The sequence below is a fragment of the Heptranchias perlo genome, chromosome 2 (genome assembly GCF_035084215.1).
Source record: "Heptranchias perlo isolate sHepPer1 chromosome 2, sHepPer1.hap1, whole genome shotgun sequence".
Lineage (NCBI taxonomy): Eukaryota > Metazoa > Chordata > Chondrichthyes > Hexanchiformes > Hexanchidae > Heptranchias > Heptranchias perlo.
The window spans coordinates 122,671,075-122,698,506 of NC_090326.1; the positions used below are offsets into that span (position 1 = coordinate 122,671,075).

The 27,432-nt window shown below is 43.2% G+C and overlaps 2 protein-coding genes across 10 annotated transcripts in view; one reads left to right on the top strand and one right to left on the bottom strand.

The window, feature by feature from the left end:
- The window catches only part of olah (oleoyl-ACP hydrolase), a 72,355-nt gene extending 59,412 nt beyond the window's left edge, over window positions 1–12,943 (bottom strand). The window contains exons 1-2 of the mRNA XM_068006841.1: window positions 12,835–12,943; window positions 1,336–1,467 (exon numbers count right to left, since the gene is read on the bottom strand). Coding sequence (XP_067862942.1) covers window positions 1,336–1,467; window positions 12,835–12,841 — 139 coding nt within the window. The 5' untranslated portion in view covers window positions 12,842–12,943. The remainder of the gene's footprint in view (window positions 1–1,335; window positions 1,468–12,834) is intronic.
- Window positions 12,944–15,625: 2,682 nt separating this feature from the next.
- crot (carnitine O-octanoyltransferase) overlaps window positions 15,626–27,432 on the top strand; it is a 92,945-nt gene continuing 81,138 nt past the window's right edge. For 8 of the 9 annotated variants that reach the window (XR_010967332.1, XR_010967334.1, XM_068006894.1 and 5 more), the window contains exons 1-2: window positions 15,626–15,748; window positions 17,040–17,196. The gene's annotated coding sequence lies outside the window, so the exon portion shown is untranslated. The remainder of the gene's footprint in view (window positions 15,749–17,039; window positions 17,197–27,432) is intronic. The other variant, XM_068006885.1, reaches the window with a different exon arrangement.

Here is a 27,432-nt window from a genome sequence, read left to right on the forward strand (position 1 = left end):
ACATAGACTGAAAAAGGGTATAAGAAGAGACCTCCAAAGCTGAGGAAGGCGCACAAGATTCTGGCAAGGAAGAAGAGACCTCTCCAGTCAACAGAACACAGCAAGAAAGAGACCGCACCCCAGCCACTTGGAGGGATACTTCCAAGGTTTCAAGGATCAGACTGTGACTATTTTGCTTTGTTAAGTATCACTTTTTTGTACTAATTGTGATGTGCTTAATAAATCTGTTTTGCCTTGAACCATAATACCAGTACCGTGATGGTCTTGTTGTTGTCACGAAACAATCCTTGGATTGGATTAAATTAAATTATAATCCTGAAGGTTGGGGTTTAAATCCTTAAATACAGCAACTTCATGCCATTCAATGCATTTCAATGGTGAGGCAGACAGCGAGATGTCGTTTTCACAAAGCTAATGGTGCACCTTAGACGGCAACTTTTGGATTTTTGAGTTGGACCGCACATCTGTTCCTTGCCTTTGCTGTGCAATTTGCGCATAAATGATGGCGAGCGCCATTAACCTCATCATTATTTTGACAGCAAAGTCTGGGCCCAGGAATTTCTTCTTCATACAGATCAACAAGTGGGACAGACTTTTCAACAGAGTAGAGGTGAAAACCCTTGAATAATTTAGGAAACAACTGCATGCTACAATGGAGGGGGAGAATTTAGGGTCTTTCTGGGTGGATGACTTAAGATAGGCTGAATGGCTTTCCTCATCCATAATTATCTTGTGAGGTCATTAATGAAGATGAGAAAATAAGTAGCAGCAAATTTCCCTAAGGGTCTCTGCATCGAAAAAGTTTCCATTTATCATGGTCTGATTTTAGAGTCTTCTGACAAAGTCACTTAACCAGCTTAACAACTCACTATTCCTATCACAGATTCTAGAAATGTTAATGCACATTCTAGCTTAGTGCCAAGCATGGAGAAATAACTAAATTTATAGACTTAGAGATTAAGAGCATTGTAAGTTAACCTATTTTCTTTAAAGTCAAACAGGTAACCAGATAGCAGTTTGTTGTGACTGAGATGGCACAACAGTTTTTCATGTAGCTTCTATCAGTTTGACATGGGGTAGTGTTGACAACATCTGTGGAGAAATATACATCTAAGATAATTCTACCCTTGGACAACTGGGTATCACTGGGGATCTAACAAGGAAAGGGAGAGAGAGATGGGGTAAAAATATATAAACACAGGTTTGTTGACATTATTCCTGATAATGTAAAATTATACAAAGTGCCATATAGTATTATATAGAATCCATTACCAAGTATTATCTGAGTTGTATATTTATCAGCAAAGATATTTCAAAGGATCCATACAATGTTACCTTCTATTGAATTGTTGAAGTGTTTTCCCCACTGAGCATAATGTATAGATCCACCTCCAGCCCAGGGAAAGCAGATAAGTCTGAAAAGAGCTTCAGGTCTTCTGTACAGACAGTTCACTATTTTATCCATTTCTGAAAAATAATACATAAGTTTTAAAATAAAGCTTTGATTATCCCACAGAACACACATGCAGATTTAAGGTAATACATTTCAGGCTTAGGTATTTTGTGCTGCAGTATTGCAACAATGTTCCTTTTATTTTCGGCATTCAAGTTCAAATCTAAGAGCCTGGAGGTAAATGTGACAGTTGGTGCCAGAAATGGAAATGTTGGCGGAGAGGGAGTGTTATTTCAGGATTGGAACTGAACCAAATAATATTTCATCTGCAAGTCCATATGTGGAAAACCATAAAGACCACAATAATGTAGAAATACGTGAACAGTTACTTGACCATAAAAAGAGAAAAGCATGATGGGTATTTGACCAATGTTAATTCCTTGACTCCCATACATAGGGTGGTTACAATTTCACACACACACACAGAAAGACACAATTGTCCTTGGTACGTTGATAATTAAGTTGGCTGTCCAGGTGCTTGGTACTGTCTGGCCTCCCCCCCTCCCCCTTTGCAGATAAGGGTATTGCTGGCTTATAATATAATGAGAATACAGTTTCTTGAGAGGCCATGTAGCCTTGATTCTGACTTCAGCTCTGTGATTAACCAGCTTTGGAATTTAGGGAGGTGGTGTTCTCATGCTGGACCAAATGCTGGAATATGGGATTAGAGTAGACAGGGCTGATGGCCGGCGCGGACACGATGGGCCGAAGGGCCTCTATCCGTGCTGTATAACTCTATGACTCTATGCCTGTGAGGCCTGCTACGTGCCAAAACAGGAATGAGCTATGGATGTCAGAGGAGGCAAGCTCCCTGCTTTATTGACTAACCACTTCAACTAATGGGGAATGTACATGTACGCCCATATTCTATGATAGACAGATATTGCTGATTGAACTGTATAAATGTGGGGGGCGTCCTTTGTCCGGGGAAGTGGTAGTTCTGGCTATTGTCAGAGCAGATCTTCCCTTGAGCTCAAGTTTCTTTTAATTAAAATTCTTTCTTGTCTGAAAATAAGTGTTTGGAGTTAATGCATTGTATATAAGGGGTAATTAATTTTTCGACAGTTCTTGGAGGTCCCACCGAGATCGCTTGTGATCCCCGGTAAGTACGGACACAAGTTGTCTGTACAAACCCAGACATACAGCGATTGAATAAGTATATGCATTAACTGACGTGACTAATTCTTCTGTTTGCCTTTAGGAATTGGAAGGCGATCATAGGAAATGTGTTTCGTATAGACAAGGAAAGAAAAAAAAAGAGACGCACGACAGATTACTCGATATTGTCAGCTGCGGTGTTGTAGTAACGGGCTGAGAGAGAGCAATAACGGAGTAGATCTGTGATACCGGTGATACTAGAGCGAAGTTGAGGTGGCTGTATGGGACCAACAGACTGTCAGCTGCTAGTGGATAAAGGCGCCAGGAAAAAAAAGGTAAACCAGGTTACAGACTTGTTTAAAAAAAATTCTTAGTGTGAAGTTGTAATTTGGACAAGCGCAGACTAGATGTTGCGTAATTCGGAAAAGTGTGAAATTACAAGTCTGTAATGGCGACAAACGCAGACTGGTGTGGATGTCGCGGATTCGGAAAAGTGTGAAATTCTGGTTTACCTGAATTAAGTGTTTAGATAGAAACACTAGTAGTGTTCCCCCTTCTCAAAAGGAGAAGCACTTTTAAAAAAAATCTTGCGTAAGTCAGCTGATTCAACTAAGTGCAGACGTTTCTCTCACACACCTAGCCTGAGCTGGTTATTAAGTAGGTTTTAACCCTACGTGAAGGCCAGGACCCTAAAGTAGGTGTAGAGAACACATGACGTCTTGTCCAATCAGCTGAATTATCAAGTATAGAATTGTGATAGTTAAGATAGGCCTTGATTGTTGTGTAATTACAGTGTGGAGGATTGTATAAACTATAAGCCATGGGCGCCAACGCTAGCAAAATCCCTCCAAAGGGAACACCTGCTGCTTATATGTACAGAAACTTTGGGAAAGAAACAACTGACGAGTTGCAAAACTAAGAAATATCCCTTTCCCGAAGACGGTACATTTAATATGGATAGAATTAAGTGACTAGAAAAAATGTTTAAAAGACAGAGACCCGGAAAATTATGAGGGGCACAGATAGGATGGATACTAAGGAGCTTTTTCCCTTCGTTGAGGGTTCTATAACAAGGGGACATAGATTCAAGGTAAAAGGCGGGAGGTTTAGAGGGGATTTGAGAAAGAACTTTTTCACCCAGAGGGTGGTTGGAGTCTGGAACTCACTGCCTGAAAGGGTTGTGGAGGCAGGAACCCTCACAACATTCAAGAAGCATTTGGATGAGCACTTGAAATGCCATAGCATACAAGGCTACGGACCAAATGCTGGAATATGGGATTAGAGTAGACAGGGCTGATGGCCGGCGCGGACACGATGGGCCGAAGGGCCTCTATCCGTGCTGTATGACTCTATGACTCTAAAAGAAAGGTTCTTTTTTCAGTGTATTGTCTCTTTAAAAAGCCTGTCCTTATTGTGAGTGTTTTCTGTCGGTGTTGTGGGCCACGCCCCCTTCTTACTGCGTCTTACGTGTTTTCTTCTTTTGTGTGATGTATCTGTTTTGTCTTGTGTTTAATTCTGATATTGCTGAATTAAAATTGGAGTTATTGAGGTTAAGTGACCTATTAAATTCTGGTTCTTATAAAATGTGAGCATGTTAAATTCCAGACATGGGATCTTCAAAAAAAAATTGGCATTTTGAATTTTTATCTTGTGATTGGCTGTGGTTAAAAAAAGAGGTTCAAAAAAAAATTAACGGACAGATAAAGAAAAAAGCTATCTGGTATCACCGTGATAGGAAAAGTCGGAAAGCTGGAACAGCTCGGAGAGTTGGTTATAATCATATCCACTAAAAGTATGTGGAAAAAAAAGTGAATTGGACAGCAAATTATAAAACTTACGAAGCAATGTGAAGGGTGATCAGTACCTAAACAAAAGTTGATCACAACAATCTGGAAATACTAGACTAACTATAAACTAAAATGTACGATGGGAGATGTTATTTCCCGGTATGAATTTTTTTTTAAAAAAAAGAATGTGTGTGAAAATTATGTTGACATATGCTGAGAACGCTGCATGAATCTGATATCTGACTCCGTCGTTTTGTTAAAAAAAGGTTAACTCCTTCCTAGGACACCGACATCTGTTTTCAATTCACCAAGACAAAATGAGGTTTAATTATAAAAAGAAAAGATAAAGTGCAGATTTAAAGAATTACAAGTTACAGTTGCAGGATGATCTCTGGTTATAAATTAAACTGATCTTCAAAGCATTTTGTGCTATTGTGATTGATTAAACACTATGATTAAAATAAATCTCAAAAATAGTGTGCAAAATATATAGTGTAAAGCAATCCACAAATGTGAGAAGTGAAAAAAAAAAATCAGTCAAACCTGTGTGAAGAGAAATTTTGAAGGTGAAATGTGGAAACTTAATCTCAGAGGGAGAAGTATCAAATTACTGCTAACCCCTTCCATCCCAAGAAGCCAGACTGTCATGCCAAGAGCAGTTCAAATAGATAGAAATGACCCAGTCGGTTGAGAACTGTCTGAGGCTTGCCCAGAACACAGGTGAACATGAGGTAACAATTGGTATAGGTCATATATTATTAAAATTGAACCAATTACTCGGAAATGCCAAAGGCTACAATTGACTGAGATATAAGTTTCCACACAGACAATGCTACAGTGAGAAAAAAAATTGATAAGAAAGGAATGTAAAACAAATCATATGAAGAGAAAGCATAGGTTGGACAATTGGAAGTCCATTACTTGAGCTATGTACTGACACAGGGTACTAAACGTCTATCAGTTTTACCCCGCCACAGTATGATAAGGAAGTTCGACAAGTTCTGGGGCTATTCAATTTTATTTGAAACTATTCACGAATAGTAGCTCCAATACAAGATCTGACCAAAGAGGGGAGACCTTCCCTGACAAATTATATAACTCGCATTGAGAATGCTAAGAAAACTCAAGAATTATATCAACACCTCCTAACTCAAGTGTTAAAACAACGCGCGACATGGAATGGAGGTGGACATCGTAAAAAAGATAGACAAATATGGAGACATAAAGATCTGTGATAAGTGATATAGCAACTGCCTTTAATACGGGTGCCTCAGTTGTTAACACCATTGATTTGGCAACATTAGATCAAAAGGTCAGAGATTTAGGGTCTCGCATTAAAGATATATTTAAAAATAAATGAAAATACAGATAAGGAATTGTCTGAGGATCAAATGCTGACCATACATTTGCAAAAGATAGCTACAGGGCTAGAAACACATGCCCAAACCACTAATAAATTAATAAAAGAGGAATATAGCGTATCTTAGCAGGCGGCTGCTAATGACATCTGCTTAATGTGGTTACATCTTGAAAGCACAGAGATTAGGACTTGGAGTTGGAAATTCCAGTCTGTAGTCCTACGTACATCTGTATGTGGGAGAGACAGTGTTTATTTCAGACAGGTTGCGTGCTCCAGAGAGAGAGAGAGAGAGGGACTAGGCAATTTCTCTCTCCTGTTTTGTTTTCTGGATTTGTTTCGGGTAAAGGGATTATTCCTTTGGACAAAATAAATAAAAAATGATGATTTGACAAATTAACCCCTTGGGGTCCCAAGAAGAGCCACAATGGATTTTCTGTGTTTCTTTTAAAACAGGTGACTCTGGTTTTTGGGACCACGTGAGTGTTGATGGTGCAGGATTATCAAGAGTAGTTCTTTGACATAAAATTACTTTACAAAGTTATGGTGCAACCTTTGCTGGAGAAATTTGGTGCAGGAAACGATCCAGTGGTGTTAAAAATTTAAGACTTTAGCTGCAGACATCAGCAGATACCAAGGGCCCGATTTTAGCAGGGGTGCGGGTTCTCGGCGGGTGGGCAAGTGGGCGCGTGGGTAACGTGCCCGGTGAAATTAGTGGGTTTCCCGCGCGATCGTAGCAGGCAACGCACTAATTGGAGCCACTTACCTGCTCCTCCGGGTTCCCCGCTGCTGGTCTGCGCGTCGGGCGGGCTGCGCATGTGGAGTAAGATCTGTCAGCTGGAGGCGCTCTAATTAAAGGGGCAGTCCTCCACTGACAGATGCTGCAACAAATAGCAAAGATGACTGCATGGAGCAGCCCAGGGGGAAGGCTGCTCCCAGTTTAATGATGCCTCACCCCAGGTATCAATACATGGGGTGAGGAGGAGGGGGAGGACAGAGATCTTCCACCCGGCGGGCGGGAGGAAGCGGCCTGCCTCTGCCATCAGGAAGGCCTGGCTCGAGGTGGCAGAGGAGGTCACCAGCGCCACCAACATATCGCCCACCTGCACACAGTGCAGGAGGCGGTCCAAAGACCTCAGTAGGTCAGCCACAGTGAGTACACATAGTCTTTCCCCTACACTCCGTCTGCCACATCACTGCCCCCACCCCACATCTCCTTCTGCACTGCCAACACTACTCTGTCACATCACCCCTCATACCCACTCAAACCCCATCCTCATCTTACCTGCACCTACTCACCTCGCCAGTACTCACCCCGCCACTACCACGCAACCCAATCCTCATACAATCTCATGGCTCTATCCCATACTCACCCTCTCGTGCATCTCTCTCACGGCCAGCCTCACTCAACCTGCCACCACCTGTGCTGCAGCCACAGGGCATGCATCACATACGTGCAGTAGGCAGCGTAAGGCAAACGTGTCGTGAGCATGAAGGGGATGCACAAGGGTGTTTGAGGGTTTGCCATGGTTGTTACTTATATTGAATTTCAGAACAACTCACATCACACATTATATTGGCACCACTACTGCCATGTCGTCGCGAATCCTGTCCGGTTTGTGCAATAATGTCCGCTCCTGGGTATCACTATGAGGACCCACCACTGATGCCACAAATTGTGTCACTGCAGAGTGGGTGTGGGTGTATTTGCAGGGCTCTTCTGCGCAGACGACTGAGAGACATCGGCGATGTCCCCGGTTGCACCCTGGAAGGCTGTGGAGGAGAAGTTCGGGAGGGCAGTGGTGACTTTGACAGCGACAGGTAGGAAGATGGTGCACGGGCCAGCCAGGAGCAGCTCGGCATGAAAGAGGCTGCAGATGTCCACAGCTACATGTCGAGTGACTCTGAGCCTCCGTGTGTACTGCTGCTTAGAGAGGTCCAGGAGGCTGAGCCTCGGTCTGTGGACCCTGTGGAGAGGGTAGTGCCCTCTGCGACGCATCTCTCTCTGCGGTAGCCCTCCCTCCTGCTGTACAGGTGGATGTGTCATAGCACTCTGTTGTGGAGCTCCACGTGTCAGAGGTGGATGGCGTGGATGGTGAGGCTGGTGATGCTGTTCGCCCTCTGAGGAGGTCATGACTGCAGCTACGGCGGCCCCCATCCGCAAGATGTACATCTGAGGGGTCCGCAAGGTAGGTACATGTCTCCGGACCCCGGGGTAAGTGTGCAGGTTGGTGACTTTGACTGTCAGGAGGAGGGTGGTGGCGGCCAAAATTTGTCCCAAGTGACAGAGTGGCCTCCTGCAATGGGTGAGGGTCTCCCCCCCCCCACCCCCGTCAAATGGACCTTTGCAGCTGCCACAGGCTGACAGCTGCAACACGTCCATTCGATCTGGGAGTGTTTCCCCCAGTGTGGGAAACAGTTCCATGTTGATCCAAAATCACACACAGTCCCTTAATCAGGTCAGTTAATGACCTGAAATAGCTACATAAATACTCTCAAGTGGCATCCCGCTGGCTTTAATTGCCTGCGGGATTCCCACCAGCGGGGGCTGCGCGCGCACGCCGGCGCGTCAGCGGGGAACCCGGAAGTGGGCGGGATCCGGTCGGGATCCTGGATTTTACGATTTTCGAGGCCCCCCCGCCGAGAACGCACCCGATAGCGGGTGCTAAAATCGGGCCCCAAATGTCACAGCGTGGTGATATCAACCTGATTCTCTTCTTTTGAAAACATTTTGATTTGTTTTGTTTTAACCCATTTATTGTCTTCCGAGACAGAGTGCTCGAGGTGGGAAGATATGGGAGTTACATCCAAAAGTAATTACGAGCACTTCATCTCTACTATAAAACCACAAAGCCTGGACATAATTTGTTTCTGAAATTGGAATTGATAAGAAAAATTTATATGAGTTGCTATTCAAGCACTCGAGAAAGAAAAATTTACTTGTAATTTAAGGGGATAATCAAATTAAAAATAAAAAGTCCAGTCTAAATGGTTCCTATTGAATGCTGTGTATCAAGGAAGAATTCTTTTCGGGAGGGAAAAAATTTTTACATTGACAAGTCCTGTCAGTCCAACAATACTGCTCTCAAGTTGGCATAATTGTGAAATGATAGAAGGGACTCGGGCACAATGTAGTGGGATATTTTGGGAAATGAAAAGCGGTTCAAGAAGAAATTACGTAAAATAAACAAATTTTGGCATATTGGACCTGACTGTAAATATTGTATCGGACAGTAACGTTCCTCCAGGGCTCATGATAGGTAATATAATGGGTTATGTAAAATTGGATGAGGGGAAGTGATTGAGAATTAAAGTAAAGAAACAGAGAAATTACACCAAATGGGAATTTCTCTAAAGTCATTGAACTGGGCATGATTTACCAAAAAAATATCAATCTGGCATAAATATACAATCTAGTGAAAGTCAGGAAAGTGTAGTTGAGAATAGTAAATTGATAGCTTTCTCGTGGAGATATTTGTGTCCTTGCCTATAATGAACAATGAGAAAGCTACTACCCTGACATCGGGACCATGCAGGGGGAGATAAGCACTATAGACACCCCTGATCTTTTTGATAAGATAACCTGAAAACCTAAGAATGGCTACAGTGGACATAAAAGATACAAATGTATGTTGCCATCATCTGAAACGGAGACCAGGATGAAGAACATGATTACAAAGGCCTATGGCCTGGTGAGCTAGTGGAACCACTCTTTAAACAAACCAGTTGCTTTTACAGGACTGAATCCTACTGGACATATGATGTGTGCCATGGAAAACACGTTCGGAAATACCATGAGGAAAACTAGACTGGCCAGCAGAAAGTTAATATCCAAGAACACTACCTATGATATGTTGCTAGTATGCGGAAATACATGAAGAAGATACACTGAAGAATGAGTCTCAGACAGGCTCAGTTACTTGACAACAGCACAACATGAAATGGTTAATGTGGTCCAGGCGAGTGAGAAATCCTTTTAAACAAGGCACTGACACATGGTCCATAGAGAAACCAACTAATTAATGAAACAGTCAGGAAACACTGGTACCAATCAGAAGGACTGAAATTAAAGTAAAGAGGGACATAGTAATTTGGATTTCCAAAATTTAGGGTTAGGTTCCCATCAGTTAACAATGAAATTGAGAGAAACAATACTTAGAAGATATCCACATGATGGATACAAAATTACAAAATTATGAGGGGCCCAGATAAAGTAGACAGGAAGTACCTGTTTCCTCTAGCAGAGGGTTCACGAACTAGAGGACATAGATTTAAGCTGATTGGCTGGAACAAAATTAAAGGGATGTGTTACTAGACATGCTGTCACTGTATGTTCACATAGTGTTGGACACAGCCCAGAAGCACAGTGTGGGTTTAACAATCAGGATATTAACCGTACCATGGAGGCCCTAGAGGCGGATCTAAAACCCACTCAAGTGGCATATGCCGGAGAGGGCGAATACTGTGTTACAACTAATTTGAAAACATTTAAATATGCCAATCTAACTTGTGATATTTTAAGTCCAGAGTTCTGCTCCATTCCTGAAGTCCCGGTTTGGATTGGGCCCGAGGAACTGGTAGAGATACACCGGCATAACCTCACCACCTTACAAGTTTCTGTGGATATCAAAAAGGACTTAAAAGAATATCAGGACACATTTGGGTATCTGACACCCCTGTTGCCTGAATACTTGAAAGCACTGCGAATGGAGATACGCCTCTCCCAGAAGGTTTATTATAACCTACAACAGAAAATAAAAAAAATTAAGCATGACATTGACCAAATTAAAGTCACCACTTGGTGGGATGACCTCTGGAATTTGGGACTGAATATACAGATCCATCCTTGGATTAGATTAATTTCATATGTATTAGTCGTAGTGCAGTTTGTTGTAATGTGCTTCTTAATTTTCATTGCATGTAATAAATGTAAGCAGAGGATGAAGGGTTTGGCAAAGATAGTAAAACAGAGCCTGGGTGAGAATGTCCCCATTGTCTCTGTGATTTCAACTAAGAACACATCTTATGGTACCGGGAGTATCACCCGCTGGGGTAAGGTGCATGTAAAAGGGAAGACAATCATAGTTTGATAGGATTATCAGATGCTCTGCCTCTCTTCCACCCGGACTGGTGGCCAACACGAAGGGAACCTGGTAAAGAAGAGGTACAGCATCTAAGAGGATATTGTAGGGATAAAATTTGGATTAAGGGATATAAAGGGGAGGGCCCCAATTCACAGGTATAAAATGGTCTGAAAGGTACCATTCAGTCTAGTTAGGCTGGAAACAAAATATAAAGTACCATGGGATATTTGACTATGTTAGCCCTTTTCAAACTAACATGAATAGGTTTAGCTGACCAAGGACATTCGCAGCTTACTTGAGAAATGTTTAGAAGGAGTCTGTTCCTGATAGACAGGGGGGGGGGGGGGGGGAGAACAAAAGGGAAGGTGTCTGATATGGTGGAAGGCAGGAGTGATTATATGATAAAAGGGATGATGATATGATAAAAGGGATGATGATGCAAGGCAAGGGGGCGGTAATGGGACAAGTAAAGAAAAGGCAACAAGGACATACATCAAAGGCTTTGGATCAGGAAAGCAATGATAGGTGTGGAAAAAAAGCATGGGCCTCTAATTCCTATCTGGTAATCTGTTCAAAAGAACTGGGATTTGGCGAGTTGCTGCAGTGCATCCTGTGGATGGTGCACCCAGCATATGGTCAAATGGTATAAGGAATGGATTTGAAGCCTTTGAAGCAATCAAAATTGAGACGCAAGGACCATTAAGAATGTCTGTGCGTAGAAACGTAAGGGACTATCTCTACATGAAAGGCCATAAACAGAGACAGCAAAGGGGCCTTTACAACCCATCTTTCGAGCACATGGTCTTTTCTACATCAAAGGGTCTCCAGTCACATGAATCAAAACCTAAACTGTCAATCACTGACCTATGTTAATGATTGAGGCATAGCAACAGGGAGCACCCCAATCCTACGTCCTATTGGTAAAAAACAATATAAAAAGACTTTGAGCGCAGTCTCTTGTTCACCACCCGGCAGTCACAAGGAATGCTCACTGCAGTCAAACATCACGCAAGAAGAAAAGGGCCTCGAGTACTGAAGAGTTGATCAACCTTCAGGTCTGATAAGCAAAAGCCTTGGTTTAAAAGTTGTCTATGTATTAACAATTCATACACACATCAAGCAAATCATTAAGTCATTACATAATAACGTTGTGAATCATTGAGTATATAATGGGATTTTATAGAGGAAAGTCATATGTATGGTTTGATTTTGCTTCATGAATGCTTGTATGAATATCATTAAATGATTACTTTTGTTTAAAGAAACTATCGTGAGTGAGGGTGACTTTCTTTGCTTGACTATTCGTCCAGTGTCCAACAATCACAAAAAGTAAGGAATTCTCTACACCCTTCTCCCTTATTCCTTGAGTCTGCACCTGCTTAAAAGCCGTTCATCTTTAACATCTTCCAGTTCTGATGAAAGGTCACCGACCTGAAACGTTAATCCTGTTTCTCTCTCCATAGATGTTGTTTGTCTCGCTGAAAGCTTCCAGCACTTTGTTTTTATTTCAGCATATTCTGTTTATTTCAATTTATTTTTGCTTATACCGTTTCTAATATCTACTCATAAGTTTTGGTAACAATTTTGATACAATATGCACGTTTATAAATTATTGACATTTACATTATACGCATACTGTGAATCGCTGGTAATAATACCACTGTCAGATTACGCTTACGTGCACACTTGTGATAATTATTAATGATGTGGAGATGTCGGTGATGGACTGGAGTGGGCAAATGTAAGGACTTGCACAACACCAGGTTATAGTCCAACAGTTTTATTTTAAATCATAAGCTTTTGGAGCTTTCCTCCTTCGTCAGGTGAATCAGCTTGTGATTTAAAATAAAACTGTTGGACTATAACCTGGTGTTGTGCAAGTCCTTACAATTATTAGTTACTTTGCGCAAGACTAGCACCATAACCAAACAATTCCGATTAGACGCTTCAGAAGGCAGTAGTACAAAATCACAGTTCCCATTGAAATAATCGATCTTTAGACCCCCCCCAAAAAACCAAGCACAGATTTAACGACTGCAAACGGGGAGCACTTACCTGACATATCTCTTCCTCCCCTTCTGCGTTTTTCTGGTCAGACTCTCGCGCACACTGAGGCAACTGCGCGTGCGCCTTGTGGAGATGATTGACAGGCTGTAGTCTGGAACACTTTCCTGGTGTTTGTAAATCCAACGAGTCATAAATGTTAAATCAAAAGTGAAGGAGACAAAAATACATAACGAGAAAAAGATTTTGGAAACAAAAGCAAATTTACACCCACAAAGGTAAAATATCCAGCCCCGCAGTGAAATTGTCGTCTTTAGTTTAGACTTATCTTCAGCTTCATAAGGCGAATAATATAACCAGACAAGGTTAAAACTCGAAAGGACAATCAACCGGACATCGAGCAACAGTACTGAGTTGCCCAAACAAAGTTCATTTTTTTTTCTTTTATAACTTTGAACAAAACAAAGGGAAAACTTAAAAACTAAATTATCATCTTCTGGGCAGTTGTTGCTCACTTTGGATGATTATGGTTATCCAGCTCGACATGAAAACACAGCCAGGATAGTGGAAAGAAGACATTATGACTTTGTCCTTATGACAATGTTTTAATCTTAAAACCACGGGGGTCGCCACAGATATTTATATGTGAGACCCAGCAGAGCCAAACTTCTTTATCCAAAGAATGGTAACAATGTGGAACTCGCTACCACAAGGAGTAGTTGAGGCAAATAGCATAGATTCATTTAAGGGGAAGCTGGATAAGCACAGGAGGGAGAAAGGAGGAATGGAAGGTTTCCTCGTAGAGTTAGATGAAATAGGGAGGGAGAGACTTGTGTGGAGCAAAAACGCTGGTAAGGACCAGTTGGGCCGAATGGCCTGTTTCAGTGCTGTAGTTTCGATGTAACTGTCCAAATTTTTTAAAATTTTTTTTATTCGTTCACGGGATGTGGGCGTCGCTGGCAAGGCCGGCATTTATTGCCCATCCCTAATTGCCCTCGAGAAGGTGGTGGTGAGCCGCCTTCTTGAACCGCTGCAGTCCGTGTGGTGACGGTTCTCCCACAGTGCTGTTAGGAAGGGAGTTCCAGGATTTTGACCCAGCGACAATGAAGCAACGGCGATATATTTCCAAGTCGGGATGGTGTGTGACTTGGAGGGGAACGTGCAGGTGGTGTTGTTCCCATGCGCCTGCTGCCCTTGTCCTTCTAGGTGGTAGAGGTCGCGGGTTTGGGAGGTGCTGTCGAAGAAGCCTTGGCGAGTTGCTGCAGTGCATCCTGTGGATGGTACACACTGCAGCCACAGTGCGCCGGTGGTGAAGGGAGTGAATGTTTAGGGTGGTGGATGGGGTGCCAATCAAGCGGGCTGCTTTATCTTGGATGGTGTCGAGCTTCTTGAGTGTTGTTGGAGCTGCACTCATCCAGGCAAGTGGAGAGTATTCCATCACACTCCTGACTTGTGCCTTGTAGATGGTGGAAAGGCTTTGGGGAGTCAGGAGGTGAGTCACTCGCCGCAGAATACCCAGCCTCTGACCTGCTCTCGTAGCCACAGTATTTATACGGCTGGTCCAGTTAAGTTTCTGGTCAATGGTGACCCCCAGGATGTTGATGGTGGGGGATTCGGCGATGGTAATGCCGTTGAATGTCAAGGGGAGGTGGTTAGACTCTCTCTTGTTGGAGATGGTCATTGCCTGGCACTTATCTGGCGCGAATGTTACTTGCCACTTATGAGCCCAAGCCTGGATGTTGTCCAGGTCTTGCTGCATGCAGGCTCGGACTGCTTCATTATCTGAGGGGTTGCGAATGGAACTGAACACTGTGCAGTCATCAGCGAACATCCCCATTTCTGACCTTATGATGGAGGGAAGGTCATTGATGAAGCAGCTGAAGATGGTTGGGCCTAGGACACTGCCCTGAGGAACTCCTGCAGCAATGCCCTGGGGCTGAGATGATTGGCCTCCAACAACCACTACCATCTTCCTTTGTGCTAGGTATGACTCCAGCCACTGGAGAGTTTTCCCCCTGATTCCCATTGACTTCAATTTTACCAGGGCTCCTTGGTGCCACACTCGGTCAAATGCTGCCTTGATGTCAAGGGCAGTCACTCTCACCTCACCTCTGGAATTCAGCTCTTTTGTCCATGTTTGGACCAAGGCTGTAATGAGGTCTGGAGCCGAGTGGTCCTGGTGGAACCCAAACTGAGCATCAGTGAGCAGGTTATTGGTGAGTAAGTGCCGCTTGATAGCACTGTCGACGACACCTTCTACCACTTTGCTGGGCAACTCCTGGGAGTGAGATTTATTTGATCATGAGAGTGAGACCGGACACAAACCACTGAAACATGTGGAGCTGCGCCTTTAACGTAGAAAAACAACCCGAGGCGATATTAGACAAGAATGAACACCGAGCCAAAGGACATATTGCGAGGGATAACCAAAAGCCCTGCTTAAAAAAGTGGGTTTAAAATTAATCGAAATAGGTGATTTTTTTAAGCAAAGTGAGTGAGATGACAAGTGCAACTCTTCACTGCTACGGTTCCTCCATTTTCTACAGTGCCCAAAGTGCGTTACTGGTGTTTTCTTTGTATTTACTGCTGTTCTCCATCTGACCGCACCACTCACTTCCCCGCAGTCCTCAGCGGGGCGGAAGTGCAGGTTGAACGCCAGCGCTGAGGGGCGGAAGTTCAGGGTGAAAGCCAGCGCTGAGGGGCGGAAGTGCAGGGTGAAAGCCAGCGCTGAGGGGCGGAAGTGCAGGGTGAAAGCCAGCGCTGAGGGGCGGAAGTGCAGGGTGAAAGCCAGCGCTGAGGGGCGGAAGTGCAGGGTGAAAGCCAGCGCTGAGGGGCGGAAGTCGAATACGGCGACGGTCACACGGAAACAGTAGCGACTCTGCTCGGAACAGTCGTGCCGGGGACCAAAAGAAAATAAGCGACTTGTTTTGTATTTCTAGCAGAAATTAGACCAGGAAAACACAGAGTAAGTTACCAACTTGAGAGCATTGAGACAAGAGCCGCTGCTCTGCATAAATTATTACTGATGTCAGCACTATTGTTTTGGAAGGGTATTAGTAAAATATACCAGGTGTATGTGTGTGTGTATATGTAACATATATTTAAAATCCTCTATGTAAACATTACTTGTAACGATATAGTTGTAGGCTACAGCCAGTAAGCGGTGCACTGGTGAGTTTCTGAAATCCCTCTCCCACCCTAGTGGAAAAAAAAACTTAAATTCAACTACCTATGAGTAAATCCATGGATAATTTACGAGTAATATATTAAAAGTTTTGAGACTTCTGTTTATGCCTTGCTTACTTCCAGTGTCAGAATTTGTCTGTCATCCTACTTGCATTCTTGTCATGCCTAGGTATTAGTTTTAAGCTGTGAAGTATTTATACTTGCCTTTCAGTCCTCCCAAAATTAGGTGGCACTATATGCCACAGCACCAGCCACTTGACAGTCCCTGAGAGATCCTGGCCGGCAGCACTAGTTAACTGCCTCCCCACCCCCATGACCCAAAAACTGGCCATCATCTGATGCTGCCTCTTGACCTTCCCACCCTGTTCCTAATCCTGACATTCACCCACCTGACCTGTTCCTGTTGGCACTACTCATCTGCCTAACCTGGACTTGGATGAAGGAATAGAGAGTTGTATATCCAAGTTTGCAGATGACACTAAGTTTGGAGGTACAGTAAGTTGTGGATGGGAGGGGAAAGTTACAAATGGACATAGACAGATTAAGTGGGCAAAACTATGGCAGATGGAGTTCAATGTGGGGGAAGTGTGAGGTAATCTACTTTGGATCCAAGAAAGAGAAATCAGAATTTTTTTTTAAATGGTGGGAGACTAAGCTATGGCGAAGCAAAGGGATGTATGTAAGGGTCCATGTACATAAATCACAAAGCTTGTGAACAGGTACAAAATCAAAAAGGAATGTTGGCCTTTATTTAAAGGGAACCAGAATACAAAAGTAAGGAGGTGATGCTTCACTTGTGCAGAGCTTTGCTCAGACCCATCTGGAGTATTGTTCAGATTTGGCACCAAACTGGGAAAGATATATTGGCCTTGGAAGGAATACAGTGCAGATTCATAATCATAATACCAGGGCTTAAAGGGTTAAATTAGAAGGACTGGTTGCATAAACAAAAGTTTGTATTCCCTTGAATGTAGAAGGTTGAGGAGTAATCTAAATAGACTGTTCAATGACACAATACCCCTGTTGTTGTATTGTTCAGTCACTCCCTCAGTTGTACTTTTGATTTCCAGCTGTTCTCCATCTGACCGCACCACTCACTTCCCCGCAGTCCTCAGCGGGGCGGAAGTGCAGGTTGAACGCCAGCGCTGAGGGGCGGAAGTGCAGGGTGAACGCCAGCGCTGATTTCCAGCCAGTGGGAGAGTCTGTTGGCAGGCAAAGGGACGTCAGGTAAGTGGGAGGCTTTCAAAAGTGTGTTAACCAGGGTTCAGGGTAAGCACATTCCTTATAAAGTGAAGGGCAAGGCTGGTAGAAGTAGGGAACCTTGGATGACTCGGGAGATTGAGGCACTAGTCAAAAAGAAGAAGGAGGCATATGACATGCATAGGCAGCTGGGATCAAGTGGATCCCTTGAAGAGTATAGAGATTGCCGGAGTAGAGTTAAGAGAGAAATCAGGAGGGCAAAAAGGGGATATGAGATTGCTTTGGCAGATCAGGCAAAGGTGAATCCAAAGAGCTTCTACAAATACATAAAGGGCAAAAGGGTAACTAGGGAGAGAGTAGGGCCTCTTAAGGATCAACAAGGTCATCTATGTGCGGAACCACAAGAAATGGGTGAGATCCTGAATGAATATTTCACATCGGTATTTACGGTTGAGAAAGGCATGGATGTTAGGGAACTTGGGGAAATAAATAGTGATGTCTTGAGGAGTGTACATATTACAGAGAGGGAGGTGCTGGAAGTCTTAACGCGCATCAAGGTAGATAAATCTCCGGGACCTGATGAAATGTATCCCAGGACGTTATGGGAGGTTAGGGAGGAAATTGCGGGTCCCCTAGCAGAGATATTTGAATCATCCACCGCTACAGGTGAGGTGCCTGAAGATTGGAGGGTAGCAAATGTTGTGCCTTTGTTTAAGAAGGGCGGCAGGGAAAAGCCTGGGAACTACAGACCAGTGAGCCTGACATCTGTAGTGGGTAAGTTTTTAGAGGGTATTCTGAGGGACAGGATCTACAGGCATTTGGAGAGGCAGGGACTAATTAGGAACAGTCAGCATGGTTTTGTGAGAGGAAAATCATGTCTCACGAATTTGATTGAGTTTTTTGAAGGGGTAACCAAGAAGATAGATGAGGGCTGTGCAGTAGACGTGGTCTACATGGACTTCAGCAAAGCATTTGACAAGGTACCGCATGGTAGGTTGTTACATAAGGTTAAATCTCATGGGATCCAAGGTGAGGTAGCCAATTGGATACAAAATTGGCTTGACGACAGAAGACAGAGGGTGGTTGTAGAGGGTTGTTTTTCAAACTGGATGCCTGTGTCCAGCGGAGTGCCTCAGGGATCGGTGCTGGGTCCGCTGTTATTTGTTATTTATATTAATGATTTGGATGAGAATTTAGGAGGCATGGTTAGTAAGTTTGCAGATGACACCAAGATTGGTGGCATTGTGGACAGTGAAGAAGGTTATCTGGGATTGCAACGGGATCTTGATAAATTGGGCCAGTGGGCCGATGAATGGCAGATGGAGTTTAATTTAGATAAATGTGAGGTGATGCATTTTGGTAGATCGAATCGGGCCAGGACCTACTCCGTTAATGGTAGGGCGTTGGGGAGAGTTATAGAACAAAGAGATCTAGGAGTACAGATTCATAGCTCCTTGAAAGTGGAGTCACAGGTGGATAGGGTGGTGAAGAAGGCATTCGGCATGCTTGGTTTCATTGGTCAGAACATTGAATGCAGGAGTTGGGATGTCTTGTTGAAGTTGTACAGGGCATTGGTGAGGCCGCACTTGGAGTACTGTGTACAGTTCTGGTCACCCTATTATAGAAAGGATATTATTAAACTAGAAAGAGTGCAGAAAAGATTTACTAGGATGCTACCGGGACTTGATGGTTTGACTTACAGGGAGAGGTTAGACAGACTGGGACTTTTTTCCCTGGAGAGTAGGAGGTTAAGGGGTGATCTTATAGAAGTCTATAAAATAATGAGGGGCATAGATAAGGTTGATAGTCAAAATCTTTTCCCAAAGGTAGGGGAGTCTATAACGAGGGGGCATAGATTTAAGGTGAGAGGGGAGAGATACAAAAGGGTCCAGAGGGGCAATTTTTTCACTCAAAGGGTGGTGAGTGTCTGGAACGAGCTGCCAGAGGCAGTAGTAGAGGCGGGTACAATTTTGTCTTTTAAAAAGCATTTGGACAGTTACATGGGTAAGATGGGTATAGAGGGATATGGGCCAAGTGCAGGCAATTGGGACTAGCTTAGTGGTATAAACTGGGCGACATGGACATGTTGGGCCGAAGGGCCTGTTTCCATGTTGTAACTTCTATGATTCTATGATTCTATCTCTCATCCCTGTTGCCCCCATATTTACTCAAGTCCAAGGGGAGGATTACCATCTTACTCACCTAAAGCTGTATCTGGCTTGACCACATCAAGCCCTACTGGGCTTTGTTGGCCTCTGCCACAACTGGCTACTACTCTAGGATCATCCTGGGAGAAGATAACCCTAGGCTCCTTTTCTCTGCTATTGACTCACTCTCCCATGTTCCTTCAACCCTCAACTCCAACTAGTGCAAGGAGCTCATGGATTCTTGGAAATCACCAATTGTCCAGCTACCTCCAATGCATCCTCCTTCTATGTCCCCTAAGCCAAAAAAAACCATTCCTGCTCCTATTTTAGCCCTAACTTTTTCTCTCTAGTTTAACCCCACCCCCACAATTGACCTAGACCTAATTTAAAACTAAATTCATCACTGCCCAGCTTCTCTTCTTGGCCCTTATGCCAACTGGTGCAAAATGTTCCCTCCCTTCAAGTGCTGCCTTGTAATAAACTGGCTAGCCAGATGGTGGAAGAATAGAATACTAAAGCCTGCTTGTCAGTTGCTTTTATTCAGAGATCCACATAACACCAACACCCATCCTGGATCAGCGCTCTCATAAATGGAAAGAAAAAAGTTTCCAATTGATATGCACCACCTGAATACAATTAACACTAATTGATATAAATCACATGGATACAATTAACAGCAATGTTGCAAAATGGGCACCATTACTCCCTCCTCAAATACCCTCTCATAAGCCCTGTCCTTGCTGATTGCGACCCTATCTTTTCCTTTCCAAAGTCTATGAATGTATGAAAGGTCATTGACCTGAAACGTTAACTCTGTTTCTCTCTCCACAGATGCTGCCTGACCTGCTGAGTGTTTTCAGCATTTTCTGTTTTTATTTCAGATTTCCAGCATTTGCAGTATTTTGCTTGTGTCTTTGAATGTATTGTTATCTTTCAGATGTTACCATATCTCCTGCAACCCCCCGCCTAAATGCCTCCAATCTGAGCTCTGTCCTTCCCAAAGCACCAAAATGGTGTAAACCAAAGTTAATGACATACTTTTTGACCGTGATACATTATCATTCCTCAACCTCTCTGCAGTCTTCAACATGGTTGACCACTTCATCCTCCTCCAATGCTTCTTCTCTTGTTGACCATATCAAGGAAAGAAAAGGATAAAGGAGTAAAAGTTCTCAATTGGGGAAAGGCAAATTTTACTAAGCTGAGAAGTGATTTAGCAAAAGTGGACTGGAAACAGCTACTTCAAGGTAAATCAGTGCCAGAGTAGTGGGAGGTATTAAAGGGGGGGGGGGGAATAGTGAGGGTTCAGAGCAAATATGTTCCCACAAAGAAAAAGAGTGGGACTCCCAAATCTAGAGCCCCCTGGATGTCAAGGAGCATACAGGGTAGGATAAGACAAAAAAGGGAAGCTTATGTCAGATACCGAGAGCTCAATACTGCAGAAAGCCTTGAGGAGTATAGAAAGTGCAGGGGTGAAATTAAAAAGAAAATTAGGAAAGCAACGAGAGGGCATAAAAAAAATTGGCAAGTAAAATCAAGGAAAACCCAAAGCTGTTTTATAAATACATAACGAGCAAGGGAATAACTAAGGAAAGAGTAGGGCCTATTAGAGACCATAAAGGTAACCTATGTGTAGAAGCGGAAGATGTTGGTATGGTTCTTAATGAATACTTTGCATCTGCCTTCAGAAAAGAGAGGGACGATGCAGACATTCTAGTTAAGGAGGAAGATTGTGAAATATTGGATGGGATAAACATAGTGAGGGAGGAAATATTAAGGGACTTAGCATCTTTGAAAGTAGATTAATCGGCAGGCCCGGATGAAATGTATCCCAGGCTGTTAAAAGAAGCAAGGGAGGAAATAGCGGAGGCTCTGACCATCATTTTCCAATCCTCCCTGGAATCAGGCGTGGTGCCGGAGGATTGGAGGACTGCTAAGATTATACCATTGTTTAAAAAGGGAGAGAGGGATAGACAGAGTAATTACAGGCCAATCGTGTGGTGGACAAATTATTGGAAACAATTCTGAGACAGTATTAATCATCATTTAGAAAGGCATAGATTAATCAAGGACCGTCAGTGTGGATTTGTTAAGGGAAAGTCGTGTCTGACTAATTTGATTGAATTTTTTGAGGAGGTAACAAGGAAGGTTGATGAGGGTAGTGCGTTTGATGTAGTCTACATGGATTTTAGCAAGGCTTTTGACAAGGCCCCACATGGCAGACTAGTCAAAAAAGTAAAAGGCCCATGGGATCCAAGGGAAAGTGGCTAGTTGGATCCAAAACTGGCTCAGAGGCCGGAAGCAAAGGGTAATGTCGACAGGTGTTTTTGTGACTGGAAGGCTGTTTCCAGTGGGGTTCCGCAAAGCTCAGTACTAGGTCCCTTGCTTTTTGTGATATATATTAATGTATATATTTAACTATATTATAGTATTCTTCATTGTTTATTTCCAAAATAGCATGTAACAAATGTATAAGCTGAAAAGCCTATTACTTAAAAAAACAGAAAATGCTTCTTTCCATTAAAGATAATTTGCTAGAGAAAAGCTTTTGTCTTGCACTTGAACTGTATTGAGCTGTATTTTTTTCTCTCGTGTCTTTGATACCCAGCACAATGGACGACTAAATCCATTCATATGATCCATTAGTTGTCTTTGTGTGGCTTAGTTTGTCACATGACAGCAAATTGTATTTGCATTTCCATCAGTACTTTTCCTATTGAGCAGATTTTCTGTTTTTATTCACCAAATTTGGTGTTTTAAAAAATGTTAGTCAAAATGAATATAAAATTGGGTCAAAAGCAAAATACTGCGGATGCTGGAAATCTGAAATAAAAACAGAAAATACTGGAAATACTCAGCAAGTCAGGCAGCATCTGTGGAGAAAGAAACAGAGTTAGTGTATCAAGTTGATGACCTTTCATCAGAACTGGAAAAAGTTGAAGATTAAACAGTTTTTAAGCAAGTACAGAGCCAGGGGGCAGGAGGGGAGGAAAGAACAAAAGGGAAGGTCTCTGATAGGGTGGAGGGCATGAGTGATTAAATGACAAAGGGGATGATGGTTCAAAGCAAGGAGGGTGATAATGGGACAAGTAAAGAAACAAAAGCTGGGTCTAGAGGAGCTGTAAATCACAACATCAGAACCATTACCAGCACTTGCTGTCCAGAAAAATTTGAACAGTGGTTATAATCTGAAGTTATTGAAATTAATGTTGAGTCCAGAAGGTTGTAAAGTGCCTAATTGAAAGATGAGGTGCTGTTCCTCGAGCTTCCGTTGAGCTTCGTTGGAACAGTGTAAGAGGCCGAGGTCAGAGTGGGAGTGGGACGGAGAATTAAAATGGCAAGCGACCAGCAGGTCAGGGTCACGCTTACGGACAGAGTGGAGGTGTTCAGCAAAGCGATCACCCAATCTGCGTTTGGTCTCCCCAATGTAGAGGAGACCGCATTGTGAGCAGTGAATACAGTCTACTAAATTGAAAGAAGTACAAGTAAATCGCTGTTTCACCTGGAAGGAGTGTTTGGAACCCTGGACGGTGGGAAGGGAGGAGGTGAAAGGGCAGGTGTTGCATCTTCTGCACTCGCACGGGAAGGTGCCATGGGAAGGTGAGTGGATTATGGTAGAGTGGACCAGGGTGTCGCGGAGGGAATGGTCCCTTTGGAATGCTGAACAGGGAGGGGAGAGGAAGATGTGTTTGGTGGTGGGATCGGGTTGGAAATGGCAGAGGATGATCTGTTGAATGCGAGGTTGGTGGGGTGGTAGGTGAGGACAAGGGGGACCCTATCATGGTTCTGGGAGGGGGAGGGGAAGGTGGTGAAGGCAGAATTGCAGGAAATGGGACAGACATGGTCGAGAGGCCTGACAATCACAGCGGAGGGGAATCCTAGGTTGAGGAAAAAGGAAGACATATTGGAAGCACTGGTGTGGAAAGTGAGATCTGATACAGAGTTGAGTTCCATTTCATTCACAAAATGTTCTGTGGTTCTAGAACAAAATGAAAAAATTGAAAACTGCAGTACAGACTAGAATAGAAAGAAATACTGTGGATATGCAGACCAGAAAGTTTTGCATGTCGATCTTTTTTAAACTAGCTTGCTGGAGTTTTCTGTGGGAGTTTATTAACAAACTACATTTCCCAGCATCCATTGCAAGCTCCCCAATACATAATTTTCTTGCAAAATACCAGATAAATATAACTTCAAAATAAGTTCTTCATTTTTAATTATGCCTCTAATGCATCAGTTAGAAATATCAATCAGCAAGTAGAGAACGGTTAACATTTTCCCAGAAGTACAGTACCCCATTTTAGAAACAATGAACTTTTTTGTTTTCGAGAAAGGTTTAAATGTAGGCTAACAGCATCCTATGTAACTAGCAGGGTAGATAAAGGGGAACCAGTGGATGTAGTATGTTTGGATTTTCAGAAGGCATTTGATAAGGTGCCACACAAGAGGTTGTTACACAAGAATGTGAATAGACAGGCTGGGTGAGTGGGTGGAGATTTGGCAGATGCAATACAATATTGGAAAATGTGAGGTTATGCACTTTGGCAGGAAAAACCAGAGAGCAAGTTATTTTCTTGATGGCAAGAGACTGGAAAGTACTGCAGTACAAAGGGATCGGGGGGTCCGAGTGCAAGAAAATCAAAAAGTTAGTATGCAGGTGCAGCAGGTGATCAAGAAGGCCAACGAAATGTTGGTGTTTATCGCTAGGGGGATAGAATATTAAAACAGGGAGGTATTGCTGCAGTTATATAAGGTATTGGTGAGACCGCACCTGGAATACTGCATACAGTTTTGGTGTCCACACTTAAGAAAAGACATACTTGCTCTCGAGGCAGTACAAAGAAGGTTCACTCAGTTAATCCCGGGGATGAGGGGGAGGACATATGAGGAGAGGTTGAGTAGATTGGGACTCTACTCATTGAAGTTCAGAAGAATGAGAGGCGATCTTATTGAAACATATAAGATTGTGAAGGGGCTTGATCGGGTGGATGCGGTGAGGATGTTCCCAAGGTTGGGTGAAACTAGAACTAGGGGGCATAATCTTAGAATAAGGGGCTGCTCCTTCAAAACTGAGATGAGGGGAAACTTCTTGACTCAGAGGGTGGTAGGTCTGTGGAATTTGCTGCCCCAGGAAGCTGTGGAAGCTACATCATTGAATAAATTCAAAGCAGACATAGACAGTTTCCTAGAAGTGAAGGGAATTAGGGGTTACGGGGAGCGGGCAGGAAATTGGACATGAATTTAGATTTGAGGTTAGGATCAGATCAGCCATGATCTTATTAAATGGCGGAGCAGACTCGAAGGGCCGATTGGCCTACTCCAGCTCCTATTTCTTATGTTCTTATTAGGGCTCATGGAATTGGGGGTAATATATTAACATGGATTGAGGATTGGTTAATTGACAGAAAACAGAGTAGGCATAAACGGGTCATTTTCGGGTTGGCAGTTTGTAACTAGTGGGGTGCCGCAAGGATCGGTGCTTGGGCCTCAGCTGTTTATAATATATATCAATGACTTAGATGAGGGGACCGAGTGTAATGTATCCAAGTTTGCTGACAAAACAAAACTAGATGGGAAAGTAAGTTGTGAGGAGGACGCAAAGAGTCTGCAAAGGGATATAGACAGGTTAAGTGAGTGGGCGAGAAGGTGGCAAATGGAGTATAATGTGGGGAAATATAAAATTATCCACTTTAGTAGGAAGAATAGAAAAACAGAATATTTTTTAAAAGGTGATAGACTAAGAAATGTTGGTATTCAGAGGGATTTGGGTGTCCTTGTACATGAATCACAGAAAGTTAACATGCAGGTACAGCAAGCAATTAGGATGGCAAATATGGTATGTTAGTCTTTATTGCAAGCAGGTTGGGTATAAGAGTAAGGAGGTCTTGCTGCAATTACATAGGGCTCTGGTGAGACAACACCTGGAGTACTGTGTACAGTTTTTGGTCTCCTTAACTAAGGAAAGATATACTTGCCGCAGAGGGGATGCAACGAAGGTTCACTAGATTGATTCCCAGGATGAGAGAGTTGTCCTATGATGAAAGATTGTGTAGAATGGGCCTATATTCTCTGGAGTTTAGAAGAATGAGAAGTGATCCCATTGAAACATATAAAATTCTTAGAGGGCTTGACAGGGTAGACGGTGAGAGGCTGTTTCCCCTGGCTGGAGAGTCTAGAACTAGGGTTCATAGTCTCAGGATAGGAGGTCAGCCATTTAGGACTGAGATGAGGAAAAATTTCTTCGCTCAGTGGGTTGTGAATCTTCAGAATGTTCTACCTGAGAGAGCTGTGGATGCTCAGTTGTTGAGTATATTCAAGACTGAGATCGATAGATATTTGGACACTAAGGGAATGAATGCATATGGGGATCGGGTGGGAAAGTGGAGTTGTGGTAGAAGATCAGCCATGATCTGATTGAATAGCGGAGCAGGCTCGAGGGGCCGTATGGCCTATTCCTGCTCCTATTTCTTATGTTCTTATGTTCTCTGTGATTTCTTTCAAACTTAAGAATGGATTGGTTTTAGCAAAGGGGAAACAGAATAGAATGTGAATAATCCCAGAAAGTACAGTACTTCCCTTCACTCCAAAGGATGCAGTTTTTTTAACTTGTTCTAGCTTAAGACTCTTTGGTTTTCAAGTCCAATCTCACTGACTCTTAACACAACAACTTGCATTTGTGTAGCACCTTTATCTCCAGGTGCTTCACAAAATCATGAATAAAACAGACACTGAGTCAAAGGGAAGATTAGATGGGATGACCAAAAGCTTGGTCAAAGGTGGGTTTTATGGAGGGTCTTAAAGAAGGAAAGGGAGGTGGAGAGGTTTAAGGAGGGAATTCAGAGAGTGAAACTGAGCTGGCTGAAGATATGGCGCCAAATAAGGGGTTGGGGGCGTGTGGATGCACAGAGTTCAGAGTCAGAGGAAGGGAGAGTTTGGGAGGTGGGGCTGTAGAGCTTGAGGAGGGACAAGGCTATGGAAGGATTGAAGGTTTCCACAAGGATGAAAGTTTTAAATTTGAGACATATGGGACCAGGAATCATTGTACGCACTGGGAAGTTGGGGGTTGGGGGGTGCGGCGGGGAGTGATGGGTTGGTTGGACTTGGTGCATGATAGGATAGGAGAACCAGAGTTTTGGGTGAAGGTTGGGAGACCATCAAGTAGAGCATTGGATTAATAGAGTCTAGAGGGGGACTAAAGTGTGTATGAGGATTTCAGCAGCAGATGGGCTATTGTAGGGATTGAGGTGGGCGATGTTATGAAAATGGAAGTAGTTGGGTTTTATGATAGAAAGCATATAGGGGTCGGAAACTCAGCTCGGGGATAAACAGGTCGCCCAGGTTGTGAAAGTTGAATGATTTCAAAGCTAGCCCCACAGTAGGTGTGCCAGCATTCATTTTCCAAATTTGGGGAGGGGACATTGGGAATGTGAGTTATAAATATGGGATGCAGAAGGGAGTGATTTTTGCAAGCCTGAATAGTGCAATGTGGAGAAACCACTGTAGATATTGAGATGTTTGCTTAATACTAATGACTTGTTTTACTTCATGTTCAGGAATTATAAATGGTATTGTCAAGTGATATGAATTTGCTTTATGTGCAGCTTCTAGTGCATTCATTGATTTAGTTGATGAGGTTAGATGAAGAAAGGTGGGAGGAGGCTCGTGTGGAGCATAAACACCGGCATGGACCTGTTGGGCTGAAAGGGCTGTTTCTGTGCTGTACATTGTACGTAGCTGCTGAGATTAAATTGATTTTTTTCCTACATAGTGCTAGATATGGGACAGACTCTAGCTAAAACAGTTATTCACAGTTTTGATTAACAACATTGAAAAATAGCTAATGACTGGTTAGAGATGGATTTGAGGGTTGTATAGAAAGAAATGATCAAGCATGGGTTCTGAATCTTGAAAATACAATGCCAAAAAAGGTAACTGGTCAGGAATGAATAACATAGATATAGGTTCTTCTTTTAGGGAGGAGGAGAGCAGAAGAAAATCTTTCACAGCAGATTAAATGAGGTTGAAAAGAGTCTGGGATAGTTGCAGGAACAGCAGTTCTTAACTTAAAAGCAAAACCTACTATGGGTCTGCAACATAAGACAAAAATCTACAGCTT